Source organism: Protomyctophum bolini, assembly GCF_963924005.1.
Source record: "Protomyctophum bolini genome assembly, chromosome: 23".
In the NCBI taxonomy this organism is placed as follows: Eukaryota; Metazoa; Chordata; class Actinopteri; order Myctophiformes; family Myctophidae; genus Protomyctophum; species Protomyctophum bolini.
Genome location: NC_137884.1, coordinates 10779556 through 10794999, shown reverse-complemented (window position 1 = coordinate 10794999; position 15444 = coordinate 10779556). Strand labels below are relative to the sequence as shown.

Genomic DNA, 15444 nt, shown 5'->3' with positions numbered 1-15444 from the left:
GACCAGGGGCCCCTCGAGGACCAGGGTTGGGGAACCACTAGCTTAGACGTATGTATGTATTGATGATGAAAGAATGGAATGAATTGATCTAAACTACGGTGAATGATTAGCATTGGAAGGGAGTACACAGTGGTCACAGCGCTATAAAACATTTAAACCTCCAACCACTCTTGAAACCTATGCAACTAATATATGCCAAAGAACATTGGAAGCATGCCAATGATGCCATTGTATACACAGACACTGTGCGACTGTCCAATTAGACACCGTAGAGAAACATTGCAGTGGTCTGAATTAACCTATAAAGGGACTTCTCACAATGTATTTAGCGTTTAAGTACAGTAGACGGTAAAAAAAGAAAAACATACAAGAATTAGCACAACTATTCCTAAAAATAGAAACCATATCTTTACATTTGGTCAGAGACATTCTTAAATTTGACCATGAAAACTTAAAACATAAAAAAATACATAAAAATAGCCAGACTCATGGGGAAATATTAGCCTACAAGAACTCGCTGTCATAACACATTATGGTATATAGAGGGCCATAATGTACACACACAAATGTATATATTGTGTACATATTTGAAATTCAACCTATTGCAATTGCGGATTGCACAAATTGTGGTCGTATTGTGTTATAGTGATCAGAAGTATGTCGTGCGGGCTCACTTGCTCCAGTGGACTTTTCCGCTGAGGGCCTGCATCTCTCCCAACATGGCCAGAAGAAGAGAAGACTTCCCACAACCCACCTGGCCCACGATCATGGTCAGCTGACCTGGATGGAGATGGCAGGTCAGAAGAACTGCTGTTAAATCAGGCTTTCTAATACAGCACTGCTTCTCAAACCGTTTTCATGTGAAGTCAAGCCATTTTATTTATAGAGCACATTTAAAAACAACCAGGTTTGACCAAAGTGCTGCAGAGCATAACAAAACAAAGATACACATAGATAAGACATACAAAGAGGAGTTCAGAATTTTTTTTTTTGGAGGCAGTGGGGCATGTGCTTTTCCAAAAGGGCCAGGGAGAACATTATTCTTTTATCTAGATTAAAAAATATTTGGCTGCTATTTGAAGGATGGTGGACGCACAAATTCATATATCCACTGATATAGGGTTAAAACCACCATAGGGCTACACAGAGTGCGGTATTCATTTCATTACCATATCTGCTTTAGGAATGTGAACAATCTATGTGTCGTGCCGAAGATGCATTTGCAGCATTGAGCTGAAATTGACCAAGCTGATTGTATTGAGAAGAGAACAAAGATTATAACATATCCTGTATCACCCACACACACAAACTGTATAACTGCACACAACAAGATCACAACCTATTCTGGATGAGGGACCACTTGAAAATCTTCAAAGCATTGGCTGCCCTCCCATCTGATCACTCAACGTGAAGTGGATCTCAGCACTAGCCCCCCCCCCCTCACTCCCCAGGGTCTTCTCAGATCCACTTACTTATAACACATACAGTAATGATGAACAGACCCGGGACCCCAACCCAGACCCAACTGACCATAATAACCCACGGACACCGAGCGTGTACAGATCTCAGGCGTTGTATTGCGGGTATTTCCGGTTTTGGGTAGACCCGTGAAGACGTCTACCCCGCGATTACAGCGACTGTCGTGAAGCCTGAATTGCATTATAATGCATTTATAGACCCGACCTTAATATACAGACCAACTCGTGACAAAAGTAAATAGAATGCAGAGTTGTTCTGTGAGTGTGTGACTCTCTTTAAAGTCACAAACCAAATCCACCTAATTGCCCCCCTGTTAAAAATACTACTAGAAGCATGTCAAAGCTTCAGGGTACTTACTATAAACTTGCACATGCACGCACGCACACAGCCACACATGCACACACACACACACACACACACACACACGCTCAGCTGAAACTGAGCAGCCACATTCACTCATAGGCACGTCATACATGCGCGTGCACACACACACACACACACACACACACACACACACACACACACACACACACACACTGTCGTGGAAATTAAGATATAAACATTTAATAATACTCCGTTATAAAGAGTATCTCCTCTAAAGTTACAGTCTGATATTATATCTATCTGTCACACTCTGTGGTGCTGGTTGGTTTACAATGTCACATCACATACATGGAATATGATTATTAGAGTAATAGCAGCCACACACACACACACACACACACACACACACACACACACACACACACACACACACGAAGTTGCCCCAGATAGCGTTACACACTTGGCTGACCAATCCAGTTTGTCTAAGTAAGATAGCTAGGACGGCTACCCTGGTACTGATCCAGGGCGAGGTGGTGTGTGTGTGTGTGTGTGTGTGTGTGCGTACGTGCGTACGTGCGTGCGGCAGAAAAAGTGAGAGAGAATGAGAGCGCAAGAGAGAGCTTTTTAATCTGTCAAAATATATATTTAATTGTGTGTGAGCGTGTGAGTGTGTCTGTGTCCAATGCGCTTGAGTGTGCGCGTGTGTACGACTGTACGTATGTGTGTACACGTGCGGGAGTTGATGATACACGACACTGTTGGACTGTCAGCGTGTCTGCAGTGTGGTCTGTTCTCGTTACACCCTGCATTCCAGTGACGTCACTCAAACATTCCTTCATGCTTCCAACACAGCAACAGCTACAACCATCCATCCATCTGTCTGTCTGTCTGTCTGGCCGCCTGTCCGTCCGTCCAAAACTTTGGACCAGTGTTGATTTCGTCGACTAAATCTATGACGAAAAATGTTCGTCGACGACCTTTTTTCACAGACGAAAGCTAAATAAAAACGAAATGAGAAATTTGCCACGATGACTAAAACTAAGACTAAATATAGGCTACTGACAATTTCGTCAACAAATAGGACGTTAGGACGTTGGAAGCATGCATGTACTGGATCTTTTCCTATCCAATCTGCCCAGTTTCTATACAGCTATAGCACGCATTCATCTATCTAGTTCAGCGGTGTCCAATTTTCTTTTCAAATGGGTCCATGTTAGAAAATATTAAAACACCCAAGGGCCAATTACATTACCAAATATAACCAGACGTGCAAGGTAAAAAATGAAATAATTTCTTTGACCCCTTCAGAATGAGACAACAAGGAACAAGGAATCCTGACAAATTATACTCTGGGAAATGCCCAGGTGATTAAAATGTCCCATACTGTTGGGCGAACCATTCATAATACAATTCAGGTATGAAGACACGGGCCGCATAAAACTCTGAATAAACTCAACTGTCACAACAGCATTGAAAGTGAACATGCTGCATAACGGCACATTGTGAGCTTGCTGTGTGCTTTTCAGCACACGGAACCGATGTGCCAAATTGTGCAAAATCAGCCGTGCACAACGTTTACTGCATATTTATGTCAGAAGGCTAGTATTAGAAATAAAAATCATTATTACTGAGATTATTACCTGTAGGGATTCTGACGTTAATGTCCGACAGTGTGGACAGGTTGCTTCCCCAGGTGAAGAATCCATTGCTCACCTGGATGAACAGAAAAGCAAGACAATTCAACACAAACTGATGCATGACCTTGCATCACACATGCACAGAGAATTTTAGTGGGAATACACAGTGATCGTACAGTATCCAACAGGGGAAACCAATGGGCCACAAAACTGAAGGTTCAATACCTCAAGGTGAGGTTGAAGGTTCAATACCTCAAGGTGAGGTTGAAGGTTCAATACCTCAAGGTGAGGTTGAAGGTTCAATACCTCAAGGTGAGGTTGAAGGTTCAATACCTCAAGGTGAGGTTGAAGGTTCAATACCTCAAGGTGAGGTTGAAGGTTCAATACCTCAAGGTGAGGCTGAAGGTTCAATACCTCAAGGTGAGGTTGAAGGTTCAATACCTCAAGGTGAGGTTGAAGGTTCAATACCTCAAGGTGAGGTTGAAGGTTCAATACCTCAAGGTGAGGTTGAAGGTTCAATACCTCAAGGTGAGGCTGAAGGTATTCATTCAAACACACATTGGGCGTCCACCGACCAGCACAGATAAAGATGGCTTCAGCAGACAGGACAGGCAACCAAAACCATTATTATTCATTCGTTTTTTTAAACTGGGTTTTCCACAGAAGCATCCATTATCAAATGGGTACTATATGCAGATGCATGCAATACAAACATTACAATAAACGGATTGAATCACACCCAGAACACCACTACAAGAAATAAAAAATACAAAAACCAGATAAAGAACACACTGTGTTCTTCTTGTATTGTCTTGTGTTCAACACAGACAATAAAAACTAAAACAAAAGCGACATCAGCCAGACAATGGCATATCCGTGACACCTCCATGAAAGAGCAGAACCACCCCCGTCAAAGCAAACCCCTCGCATCAACATTCCACCAGACCTCACGCATATCCTCAATCAGGGAAGGAGGATTTAAATGGCAGAGAGAATGGACCCCAGTGAAAACCATTATGCAACCGATGAGCACGTGCTGCGAGGCCTGGTCCACTCTAATCCCCGTTTGGTGATCTATCGCCCCGCTTCCTGCTGAGACCGACCCTATCGCTGTTTACATTCCTCCCATCTGCTGTTTTCTATTATTTATTTCATGTTTATTTTATCTGACAATGCTCTGGCCTTCTACCCTCAAACCCCCTCCCCCCGACCAAATACCCCCACTCCCTGGCTCCGATTCCTTTCTCACAAACACAGCCGAGTTCTCCCCCAAAAGGGCAGCATCCCGACCACATATACAGTCAACATGTGTTTCTTACTTTGTAAGGGAATGGTGGGTCGGGGTGGGTCAGGGGGGGGGGGGGGGGGGGATTTGTGCAAATTAGGTTTATCTCATGACAGTGATGTCTTCATGGATAGAAGAGGGGAGGGAGAGGGAGACAGAGACAGACAGACAGACATCCCACTCTCAGTGAATGTACAGACTCATACTGTACATTAATTCACTAATTCGTGTTGTGCTTTGTGAGGTCACAGCTAGTGACCTTGACCAGTGATCTTTGACACCCTACTTCTCAGTTCGTCCAGTTAGCGGATAAACTGGTTCTTGGCACCATTTCAGTTCTAGTGGGATCTAGTCTCGGTCCCAGTTTATGTACTCATCTGCGAACAGAAAAGCCTGGTCACAACCTAAGGCAGAGACGCTATCGGCGGAAGTGTCGGGCCAGAACATCCATCAGATGTATTTTCCCCAAATACGATATACCAATCACAACACTTGTTTCATTCACGGAGATGTAAAACAGATTTGTAAAGTGTCAACGTCATTTCCTGGAGCGGTACGTCCGCTCAAATCACGCAACTTTATCACGTCTTATCTGGTGTCTGAATTCCCCAGAATGCACTCCGGCCCAGCGCTATACCACTCTCCTACGAACACAGAGAGTAGGAGGCAGAGCGGAGCACAGATTAGCCGAACCCAGACCAAAACAAACGGAAATCAAAGACAGATGCTTCTGTTGAGAAAGCACAACATTAAGTTTGTACACAGAGCACCCAGGACAGTGGCACGGGCGTGCGGGGGTGGGGGGGCATCGGGGTACAAGGTGACACGGGGGCAAGGGAACGGATGTGGAGAGGATTTAACCACGTCGGCTCACACATGTCCCTTCGTGACCATTATGAGCTTGTAGATCGGCTATTTATGCGACATATGGGAAATGTCTTTGGTGAAAAGTCGTCGTTGGTTTCACGAAACTGTTGTTTTATCGACTTTTCAGCTTTTAAATGTAAGCTGACTATTTTGAAGAGCTCGCGCCAAGCACGTTAGCTCAGTAAAAGCGAAAGTTGGCGAGCTGAAATACACGTATGTGAGTGTCTCTCCGGTTCCTTTTCGTGGCTGGGCAACAAGGAAAAAGTCCTGGTTTTATCTCTTATGTTGCTGCTGTTTTTACAGTTCCCGACACTACAATACTTGACCATAGTGTTGCTGTAGGATGAAGAAAAAACATAAACATTTATGGTTTTTTTGTAATGCAATTCCAATGGTATTTAGCCCTAAACAATAATGGCGGATTTGGATTTGGCCACGCCGGAAATTACTTAAAAAAAAAAACATTGAATTTTGTTTGCTTTTTGGAGAAAAAAATAATATATATATGTAGGAACCAAAAAGTATAGGGGCACCCCAAAAAATTGTCCACTGCCCACAAATTGGTCCCGACCCCGTGTTTGGGAACCAGTGCTGTAGTAAATTGTGAGCAGGCCCTCGACACAGGGATTTTACTGCGTAAGAGTTGCACTGAGGCAGCGTCTCTAGACATGGGACCGTCCGGGAGGACACGGTGCCTCAGTCCTCCAACCACCCTGAGGGCCAATTAGCAGCTAGCAGCGTCTGGTAGCTGCGAGCGCGTGTCCATGGGGAGGACACAGGATGCGGCGAGGTGCTGAGAAAATGTCAGCCACGCTCACTGGGCTTCTTCACAGGGTCTAAACAGGGCCGACAAGTTCTCGTGAGAATCATGCACTTCCTGAGAGGGGGCGTGTGAGAGAGAGGACGAGAGGTACAGAGACACAGAGAGAGAGAGAGAGAGAGAGAGGGGGGGGGGGGGGGGATTCATGGTTTCGCATGCTAATTTATCTGAGTTGCAATGTGACACGTCTTCGTCCACACTTTAATTTATTCCTTTATTATTTTAATTCATTTTAATCGTACATACCTTTTGTAGTTTTGATTACACTATTTCTCACTTGTTTTCCCATGCCAGTAAAGCACATTTGAATTGAACTGAAATTAAATTGTGGGACGGAGAGAGAGAGAGAGGAAAGAAAAATAAGTAATGAGAGAGTATAATTAAAAAAGAAAGAGAGAGACAACGTTATCTCCAGAGTGTGGCGCTAGTGCCAGAGCTTACAAGATGGGTCACTTCCGCCCGCCCCGGAAGTGATAGCTTACAAGATGGGTCACTTCCGCCCGCCCCGGAAGCGATAGCCGTCCATATTTGAGCGGTCCTCATTCTAGGCTATGCATCGACTCGCGATGGATTGGTTTGTCTCATTTTGAGGAGAAACAGGACTATTACGTTTCTCAAAGTGTGTGCCGTGGCAAACTAGGGTACCGTGTGACACAACCTCTATACTTTGTGAAAAACAGACTTTAGTTTGTACTGTACTTTTCTTTTACCGATATCTTTCAGCCTACACCAAGTCTCTTCACCAAAAATAGCTCACAACGTGTCATGTTCCAGAATAGGGATGCCGTAGGGATGCCGGGGTTTAAGTGGTTAAACGGCAAGTATAAAAGTGTCCAAATGGAAACAGATATTCTCTGAGGTTGTCCTCGTGACATACTAACTGTACTTTAGGGGAAAAGATTGACATATTTGACATAAATGTAAGCTGCTGTAAGGTAACAAGGTAATCAGGGGTGCCGTGCATCAAAATGTTATTTACAGCAGTGGTTCTCAAACATTTTCATGTCAAGGCCCCGCAAATTGACACTTATTACTAGCACACGGATACCAGCTCAGTGGCCTTGTGGTTAGAGTGTCTGCCCTGAGACTGGGAAGTCGGGGTTCAATCCCCGGCCGGGTCATACCAAAGACTCTAAAAATGGGACCCAGTGCCTCCCTGCTTGACACTCATTAAGGGTCAAGGGTTAGATTGGGGGTAAGTCCCTGCGACATACTAGCGTCATGTCCAGGGGGTGTACTTGTACATCAAGCTGCCTCACGCTACAGAAACAGGAGATAGGCTCCTGCCCTGTGGGCCTTATGGCTCGGCAAGGCTACTTACTTACTAGCACACGGACCCCCATTTGAAAAAGATATGCCAGAGACCCGCACAAGAGAAGATTTGCAGTGATTTTCAACCATTTAAATTTCAAGGACCCCCAAGTTTGGCATGCATTAAGCTACGGACCTCCATTGTAATGGCATAGCTATCTCTGGGACCCCAATTTATATTGTAAAATCAATGTTTATTTAACTATGAGTGTACAAATGTACACTCTCAGAGTTACAGATCCATGGGTCCATTTAGTTTTCAATTCAATTCAATTCAATTTTATTATAGTGTCAAATCACAACAAGTTGTCTCAAGACACTTTACAACCAACAAAGTTTGCTAACTATCCATCATAGCTGGGAGTGGAGACCCCCTGGAACTCCCTCAAGGACCCCTGGAGGTCCCCGGACCCCACTTTGAGAACCACTGATTCACAGGGGTGGCCTGAGACAAACATGTTTGAGAAGCACTGAACTAGAGAGGGAGCTTAGGGTGAGAAATGAAGAGCTATCTCTACGAGCCAACTAGGTCACCTGCAGGGTGACTCACAGACATACAGTATGAATGTACGTACAGTTACAGTCCCTGAGAATGTTATGAATGAGGAGACGTCCGGTCTGTATCAGGTATACAGTAAGGGGATTCACAGCGTTCTGACCGTGGGTGACTGGCAGTGACATTTTGACTGACCGTTTCTTTTATTTGCGGAGGTGAACATTAATTGCCTTGTTATTGTGTTGCGTGCCTGAACATTCGTGGCGTGCGTCATATTGATTGAACATTGTTTGACATCTCTGAGTGACGTTCTGGATCTGTACATTGACTGTGGGTAAACGTATGAACATTTATTGTATTTTGGGGTTTTCGGGTTCACCATTTGAATTTCATACACTGCTGGTAAGTTACCAAAGTACTGTGTATGTGTGCGTGCGTGCGTGTGCGTGCGTTCATATTTACTTCATGGTTTTCTATGGTCTAGTGTGCTTATCGTTTGTTGCAGGGGTCGATATAATTACTAGTCAATCCAGTCCACGGTTGTTGGTATTATTGTTAGCCCTATTTAACCCTTTACTGTACGTCAGACTGGGACTCTGAGTGGCATTTGAGCCAACAAACCGCTTCAACATTCAACTGTAACTGTACAAACACTCAATAATGTACACACACACAATCCCATGTGTACTACTGTATACAGACACATTAATGTACACCCACACACACAATCCCATGTGTACTACTGTATACAGACACATTAATGTACTGTACACCCTCACACACAACCCCATGTGCACTACTGTATACAGACACACATTATGTACACCCACACACACAATCCCATACGTACTGTACTGTATATACAAACAGTGGTGTGGACATGAAACATCTGGAGTTACAGTTCAACAAATAAAGAGTGGCAGAGTATAAATGGACCTCGTCTCCTACGTGTTGGAGAGGGAGTCTGTGTGCGCACGCATGCTTGCGTGTGTGTTGTGTGTGTCGTATTAATGAACCTCTGAAGATTACAAAGGTTAAGTACAGTTCGCTCACAATGTGAGAAGATTACAGTGTAATGAACCCATGGATGGGGGTTTGTGTGTGTGTGTGTGTGTGTGTGTGTGTGTGTGTGTGTGTGTGTGTGTTCATGCATGTGTGCGTGCATACGTGTGTTTACAGCAGAGGACAGTGGTACGTGCCCCATTTGTATCCCCATACATCTCTCTCTCCATCCGCTGACTGACTGACTCTCTCTCCCTCCCTCCCCCCCCTCTCTCTCTCCCCCCCGTATGACCCAGTGAACTTTGACCCTGACCTTCACAGCCACGTCTTCCAGCTCGGTGGGTCTGATCTGTCGCCTGGTTGGCTGCTCGTAGCTGTCCATCTGATACCGCATAGGCTGCTTCCTGTTGATGGCCTTGGTCTGAGAGAGAGAGACAGGGAGAGAGAGAGACAGGGAGAGAGAGAGAGAGAGAGAGAGAGAGAGAGGGGGGGGGGTGGAGTGATGGAGAAATAGAGAGATTTCAATGAGTGATGAACTTGATGCTCAACCATCAGCCTCAGTCCCTTTGGTGTGTGTGTGTGTGTGTGTGCGTGCGTGTGTGTGTGTGTGTGTGTGTGTGCGTGTGTGTGTGTGTGTGTGTGTGTGTGCGTGCGTGCCTTCAAAGCCCTGGGGAAGTGACCCACAAGACGGGTTTCAACTCCTATAAACCCCCCCACGTCTTCCTGTTCCCTGCATCCATCGAGATCTCCCTTTGTCGCTGCATGGACCATGACTAGTACCAGGCTCTGTATAGTAGTCATGACTAGTACCAGGCTCTGTATAGTAGTCCATGACTAGTACCAGGCTCTGTATAGTAGTCATGACTAGTACCAGGCTCTGTATAGTAGTCATGACTAGTACCAGGCTCTGTATAGTAGTCATGACTAGTACCAGGCTCTGTATAGTAGTCATGACTAGTACCAGGCTCTGTATAGTAGTCATGACTAGTACCAGGCTCTGTATAGTAGTCATGACTAGTACCAGGCTCTGTATAGTAGTCATGACTAGTACCAGGCTCTGTATAGTAGTCATGACTAGTACCAGGCTCTGTATAGTAGTCATGACTAGTACCAGGCTCTGTATAGTAGTCATGACTAGTACCAGGCTCTGTATAGTAGTCCCGTGGGTTTGATGATTCCACAGGGGAAATTCAGTTTCAGCTTTGCCCAAGCTGATGGCTGCTCATCAGGTGGTCATGTTGAGTACTCGGCTGTAAGTAAGTATAGCCTTGCCGAGCCATGAGGCCCATAGGGCAGGAGCCTATCTCCTGTTTCTGTAGCGTGAGGCAGCTTGATGTACAAGTACACCCCCTGGACATGACGCTAGTATGTCGCAGGGACTTACCCCCAATCCAACCCTTGATGCTGAGTGTCAAGCAGGGGGGCACTGGGTCCCATTTTTAGAGTCTTTGGTATGACCCGGCCGGGGATTGAACCCCAACCTCCCAGTCTCAGGGCGGACACTCTACCCACAAGGCCACTGAGCTGGTCTTTACTCGGCTGTAATAGCCTCTAAAAATCTAACCTGGGGCCTTCTTTGCCCTATAGGCGGCTTCCGTCGCAATGCCCTCCCCCCCCCCCCCCTCCCCCTCCCAGGGGGAGAATATGACACAAATATTTTCTAATGGGGATCGCTTGCACATAATCTGTGTGGGTCCTTCACATGGAACCATTGCTGCACTGTACAATGGTGAAAAGAAATATGGACTAAATCTGTCCAAAATGTCACACGTAAGCCTATCTACTTCCCTGTATGCTGGCCAATGTATGGGCCATTCTACGATTGATTGACTCTAATTATAATGTGTCTCTGCTCCTTGAGTTATCCAACAGAAATAAACACCAGCGAGAACAGCTGAAAAAGTTGGCTGACACAACCATCTCTCTCTCTTTCTCTCTAACTTCATACAGTTGTGTGTGTGTGTGTGTGTGTGTGTGTGTGTGTGTGTGTGCGCGTGCGTGTGTGTGTGTCTCAGGGGACAGAGGGTCAGCAGTGCTCAGTGGAACATGAACCCTAATTCACAGTCACACTAATTAGAAACAGCCACTATTCTAATAATAATCAGCATAATAACTAATGGTTATAAAAACTAAGCCTGTTTACACGTTGTCGTATGACACCGTCACGCAAAAGTAGCAAATATAGATGATCTACAGTACAAGCTCATACATTTGCTATTTTAGGCTACGGTTAGAGTTCGAGCGGACTGATATGCCCATATATGGAGATAACTACACTGGACCAAGGTTCTTTCTTTCCCCATTTCCTGAAAAGCAAAGGTTTCCACCTGACGGTGACAAATCCCTCTGCTGTCAGTGTCCTCTGGAATAATAAATTAGATAGAGAGATTAGTTTGCTCTCCTTTATTATTCTGCACGGAAAACAGCCGATCTACAAGTTCACAACGTGTCGCAGCTGCGACGCGTTTTGTGATATTGTTAGATTGACTGTTTAATGCCGGTGGCTACCCGGTGCTAATCCAGCTGGGACACATGACCTGATTGGCTGTAATCTCAGACAGGCCATGGGATTGGACGGAATGTGCTGCTCTGTGATATATGTTACTGTATGTCACTCTCTGAGTTCACACAGCGAGGTGCAACGCACACCCTTCCTTTCTTTATATGTATGTTATATATACTGTATATGTTACTGTATGTCACCCTCTAAATTCACACAGCGAGGTGCAACGCACACCCTACCTTTCTTTCACATCCTTTTGAGTCCCTGGCAGACTAGTGGTGACACTGGTGAAGGCAATGCGTCCGTCCGTCTGTTACCAGCTAATCTCCGGCACCGTTAACCCGGTCGATGCCAACATTGGCTTTCAAAGTTTGCAGGATTAGCCCGTTTTGAACAAAAAGCCTCGAATCATGAACGCAGCGTGCAATTCACATGAAATCTTTCACAGACTTTCCTACTAGGCTGAGGAATATATCCCACCATTTTAACATTGGCCTGTGTTCGCGCCACCAACAGGTGGACTTTTGCAAAACACATTTTTGGAACAAAATGCCTCAAATCATGAACGCAGTGTGCAATTTACGTGCAATCTTTCAAAGACTTTCCTACTAGGCTGAGGAATATATCCCACCCTTTTCACATTGGCCTGTTATAGCGCCACCAACAGGTGGATCTTTGCAAAACACATTTTTGGAACAAAATGCCATCATCCAATTGCCATCCAAGACGTAGGAAGAAATGGGCCTATTCTATCACATTGGCCTATTATAGCACCACCAGGAGGCCACAACCTGACCTGCCCTGGTGGAGACCTGTGCCCCGAGGGGCACTTTATCTAGTTGGTGATGTAACGGTCCATAAATCCCACCCCCTCTCCTCCCTGCCCCTCCCCTCCGCTATGCTTCAGCAGAGGCGATGATTGACGGGCAAAGTGTTTTCCATTGCATCTGAAGAAGCTTTAGAACCAGAGAGAAAAACACCTGGCATGGCATACTGGAGCGGACTTTTTTGTGAAAACCTTCAAAGACTTCAAATGTTGTTAAAAAATAATGACATACCTTTAAAAAGATTGTATTACTAATTTCTCATTAGTCTTTTCAAAAGTAATACCTGGCAGGCCGGCCCGTCTAATTAGCATGGATTTATGAGGTCTGGTGTGGTTGATAATCAATGGATTTGTGAGTCATTGAGGAGCTGGTGTGATTGAGACTCACTGTTCCAGGAAGTTTCTTGTACGTATCCAGTGAGCTGCACATGTCTCCATTTCTCCTGCTGTCATCTCCGATCTCATCACTCTGAAGAAACTCACCCAGCTTCTGAACACTGTAGACACGCACGCATGCACGCACGCACGCACGCACACACACACACACACACACACACACACACACACACACAGGCGCACAAATCAAATGCACACAGATACAAACAGATTAGTTATTGAGCACTGTGTTAACTGCGTGACTGTGTTAACTGCAAAACCAATACGTCATTATCATTAATAGTTCACAATGCGTCTCACGGTCTATCTGTTTGGTTCCGGGGAGACACCAAATGTTTGGGGTCTTGAGCTCAGATTATGTCCTGCCTTATTTTATTTTATTGCCTGCTCATTTTTATGACTTGTCCCTCTTGTACACGACTAAGCTTTATTGTCACATGTAATTTACAGGTGTAAAACAGTGTTTGAAAGATACACTGCATGCATCCATTATTCAGGCCAAGTGATAAAAGGCGAATATTCTGCCAAAATAGGTGAACACTGCTCCACAAGCGTGACATCATCACAACGATGGCAACGAGATGTATGTGTCGAGGGGGAAAAGGAGAGGACCGAGAACATAACTTCTCCCTGAACAGCGGCCGCTCCATTATTCTATCTATTATTCATAGTATTATACCCCTTCTTCCACCTCCGCAACGTTGCCCGCCTTCGTCCCACACTGTCTCACACCTCTTCTGAGACTTACAGACACTCATTCATGCCTTCTTCACATCCAGACTCCATCACTGCAATAGCCGGCTGCCCAAATACCTTATGACGCACACGCACACACACATGCACACACGCGCGCACAGACCTGATGAGGGCCTTGACAGCGAAGCGGACCACGGTGGACAGCAGGAACAGCGGGGTGACCAGGATGTGGAACAGCGCCAGAGCAGCGAAGGCCTCGGACGGACTGGGAACTTTTCCATTGATGAAGTTATGGATCACAAACGTCTGCATATAACAAATACAAAATGCATGTTGTCGTCTCGACACTTTCACGAAATGATGGCGTTTTGCAGTAAATTCAAGTCGGCCACAGCCTCTTGGAAGGCCGGTTAACTCAATGAGTGCGTTTAAAATGGCGTACCGCGAGCACAGCAGCGATGGGGATGGCAGCGTTCATGAAAACTGCAGGGACACAAGACAGAGAGAGGTTAAACACCTAGGAATACAGAGAGAGAGAGAGAGAGAGAGAGAGAGAGAGAGAGAGAGAAGAAAGAAAGTACAATAACCACAGACAGACAGACAGACAGACAGACAGACAGACAGACAGACAGACAGACAGACAGACAGACAGGTCAGTAACTGGACATGGAGGTGTAGAGGGCGAAGGTCTTCAGACAGGTGAGCTCCTTCTCGCGGGTGTCCTCCACGCTGTCACAGAAGATGTTCTCCCAGGCGTACAGCTTCAGCAGCTTGATGCCCTTCAGGATCTCCGTGGTCTTCTTCAGGCGCTCCGTGGAGTGGTCCTTTTAAACGTACACAAGACCCACAAGATGGGTGACATTCGGTCCACGTGTTCATCGGCCTCACACATAATTGTCCTGCAGTGGCCATTTTGCCCTCACGTTACAATCAGGATTGTGTTCCACGCATATTGTGTTCCACGCATATGTTCCACGCATATGTAGCATATCATATGGTGGCTGCCATTTCTGTTTCCAATATAATAATAATAATAATAATAAGGATAATAATAATAATACCCGCCCCTGGTAGAGGGGCGGGTGCCACCGGGTTCACAGCGTTGGATCATAGTGGTTCGCCGATCTGCTTATCTACAGTATGCACATGGTTGGAGGAAGAATTGCTGACTCAAAATGTGTTGCCTAATAGACACAGCATGTTTTTAAGGCCTTTTTTCATGTCCATGTGCCTAGGTAAGCGCTGTAAGGGAAGCGTACCTGAAGGCATTAACATTCCTTTCTGCATTCTTCAGTGGTCTTCCTCCTCGTCTAAACCTACTTAGAGTGCATTTTACAACATTGTATATCTTCCGCAGGGTTTCGTGTAGCTTAGCCATTAGCCTAAAGACACTTTCCAGCAGTATTGGTTCGTTTGATCTACTTTCAAAATGTAGTAGCAAGTAGTTTTCCCTCCCGTTTAATATCTGGTTAGCTTGGCCCAAATATACTCATTACATTTACCCAGACCCGGCAGCAGAAAGAGGGTATTATTATTTGTGTATTTGCGTTATCGGACGGACTTGAGAGACGACAGCTAAACAGCAAATGCATAACATGTACATTATCATTCTACTGACCAGTGAGCTCTTCTGTGTGTTTGCCAGCTTGGTGGCGATGAGGTATTGGACCGGTGCCAACAGAACTATGACAGACGCTCCGATTAACGCGCTCCATCCCAGTTTATTGTACAGTAAGATCACTCCCATCACGATCTGGACGACAGGAAGAGGAAGCAGTTCATTCACACTAAACATGAAGAGG

General features: G+C 45.4%; 1 protein-coding gene across 4 annotated transcripts in view; it reads right to left on the bottom strand.

Moving 5' to 3' along the window:
* abcc9 (ATP-binding cassette, sub-family C (CFTR/MRP), member 9) overlaps positions 1-15444 on the bottom strand; it is a 78882-nt gene that overhangs the window by 42051 nt on the left and 21387 nt on the right. For all 4 annotated transcript variants that reach the window (XR_013963624.1, XR_013963625.1, XM_080757948.1 and 1 more), the window contains exons 11-18: positions 15261-15395; positions 14304-14466; positions 14085-14125; positions 13806-13948; positions 12939-13047; positions 9535-9642; positions 3444-3516; positions 675-780 (exon numbers count right to left, since the gene is read on the bottom strand). Coding sequence is in view for 2 of the 4 variants with exons in the window: in XM_080757948.1 (XP_080614074.1) it covers positions 675-780; positions 3444-3516; positions 9535-9642; positions 12939-13047; positions 13806-13948; positions 14085-14125; positions 14304-14466; positions 15261-15395 (878 nt within the window). In the remaining 2 variants the exon portion in view is untranslated. The remainder of the gene's footprint in view (positions 1-674; positions 781-3443; positions 3517-9534; positions 9643-12938; positions 13048-13805; positions 13949-14084; positions 14126-14303; positions 14467-15260; positions 15396-15444) is intronic.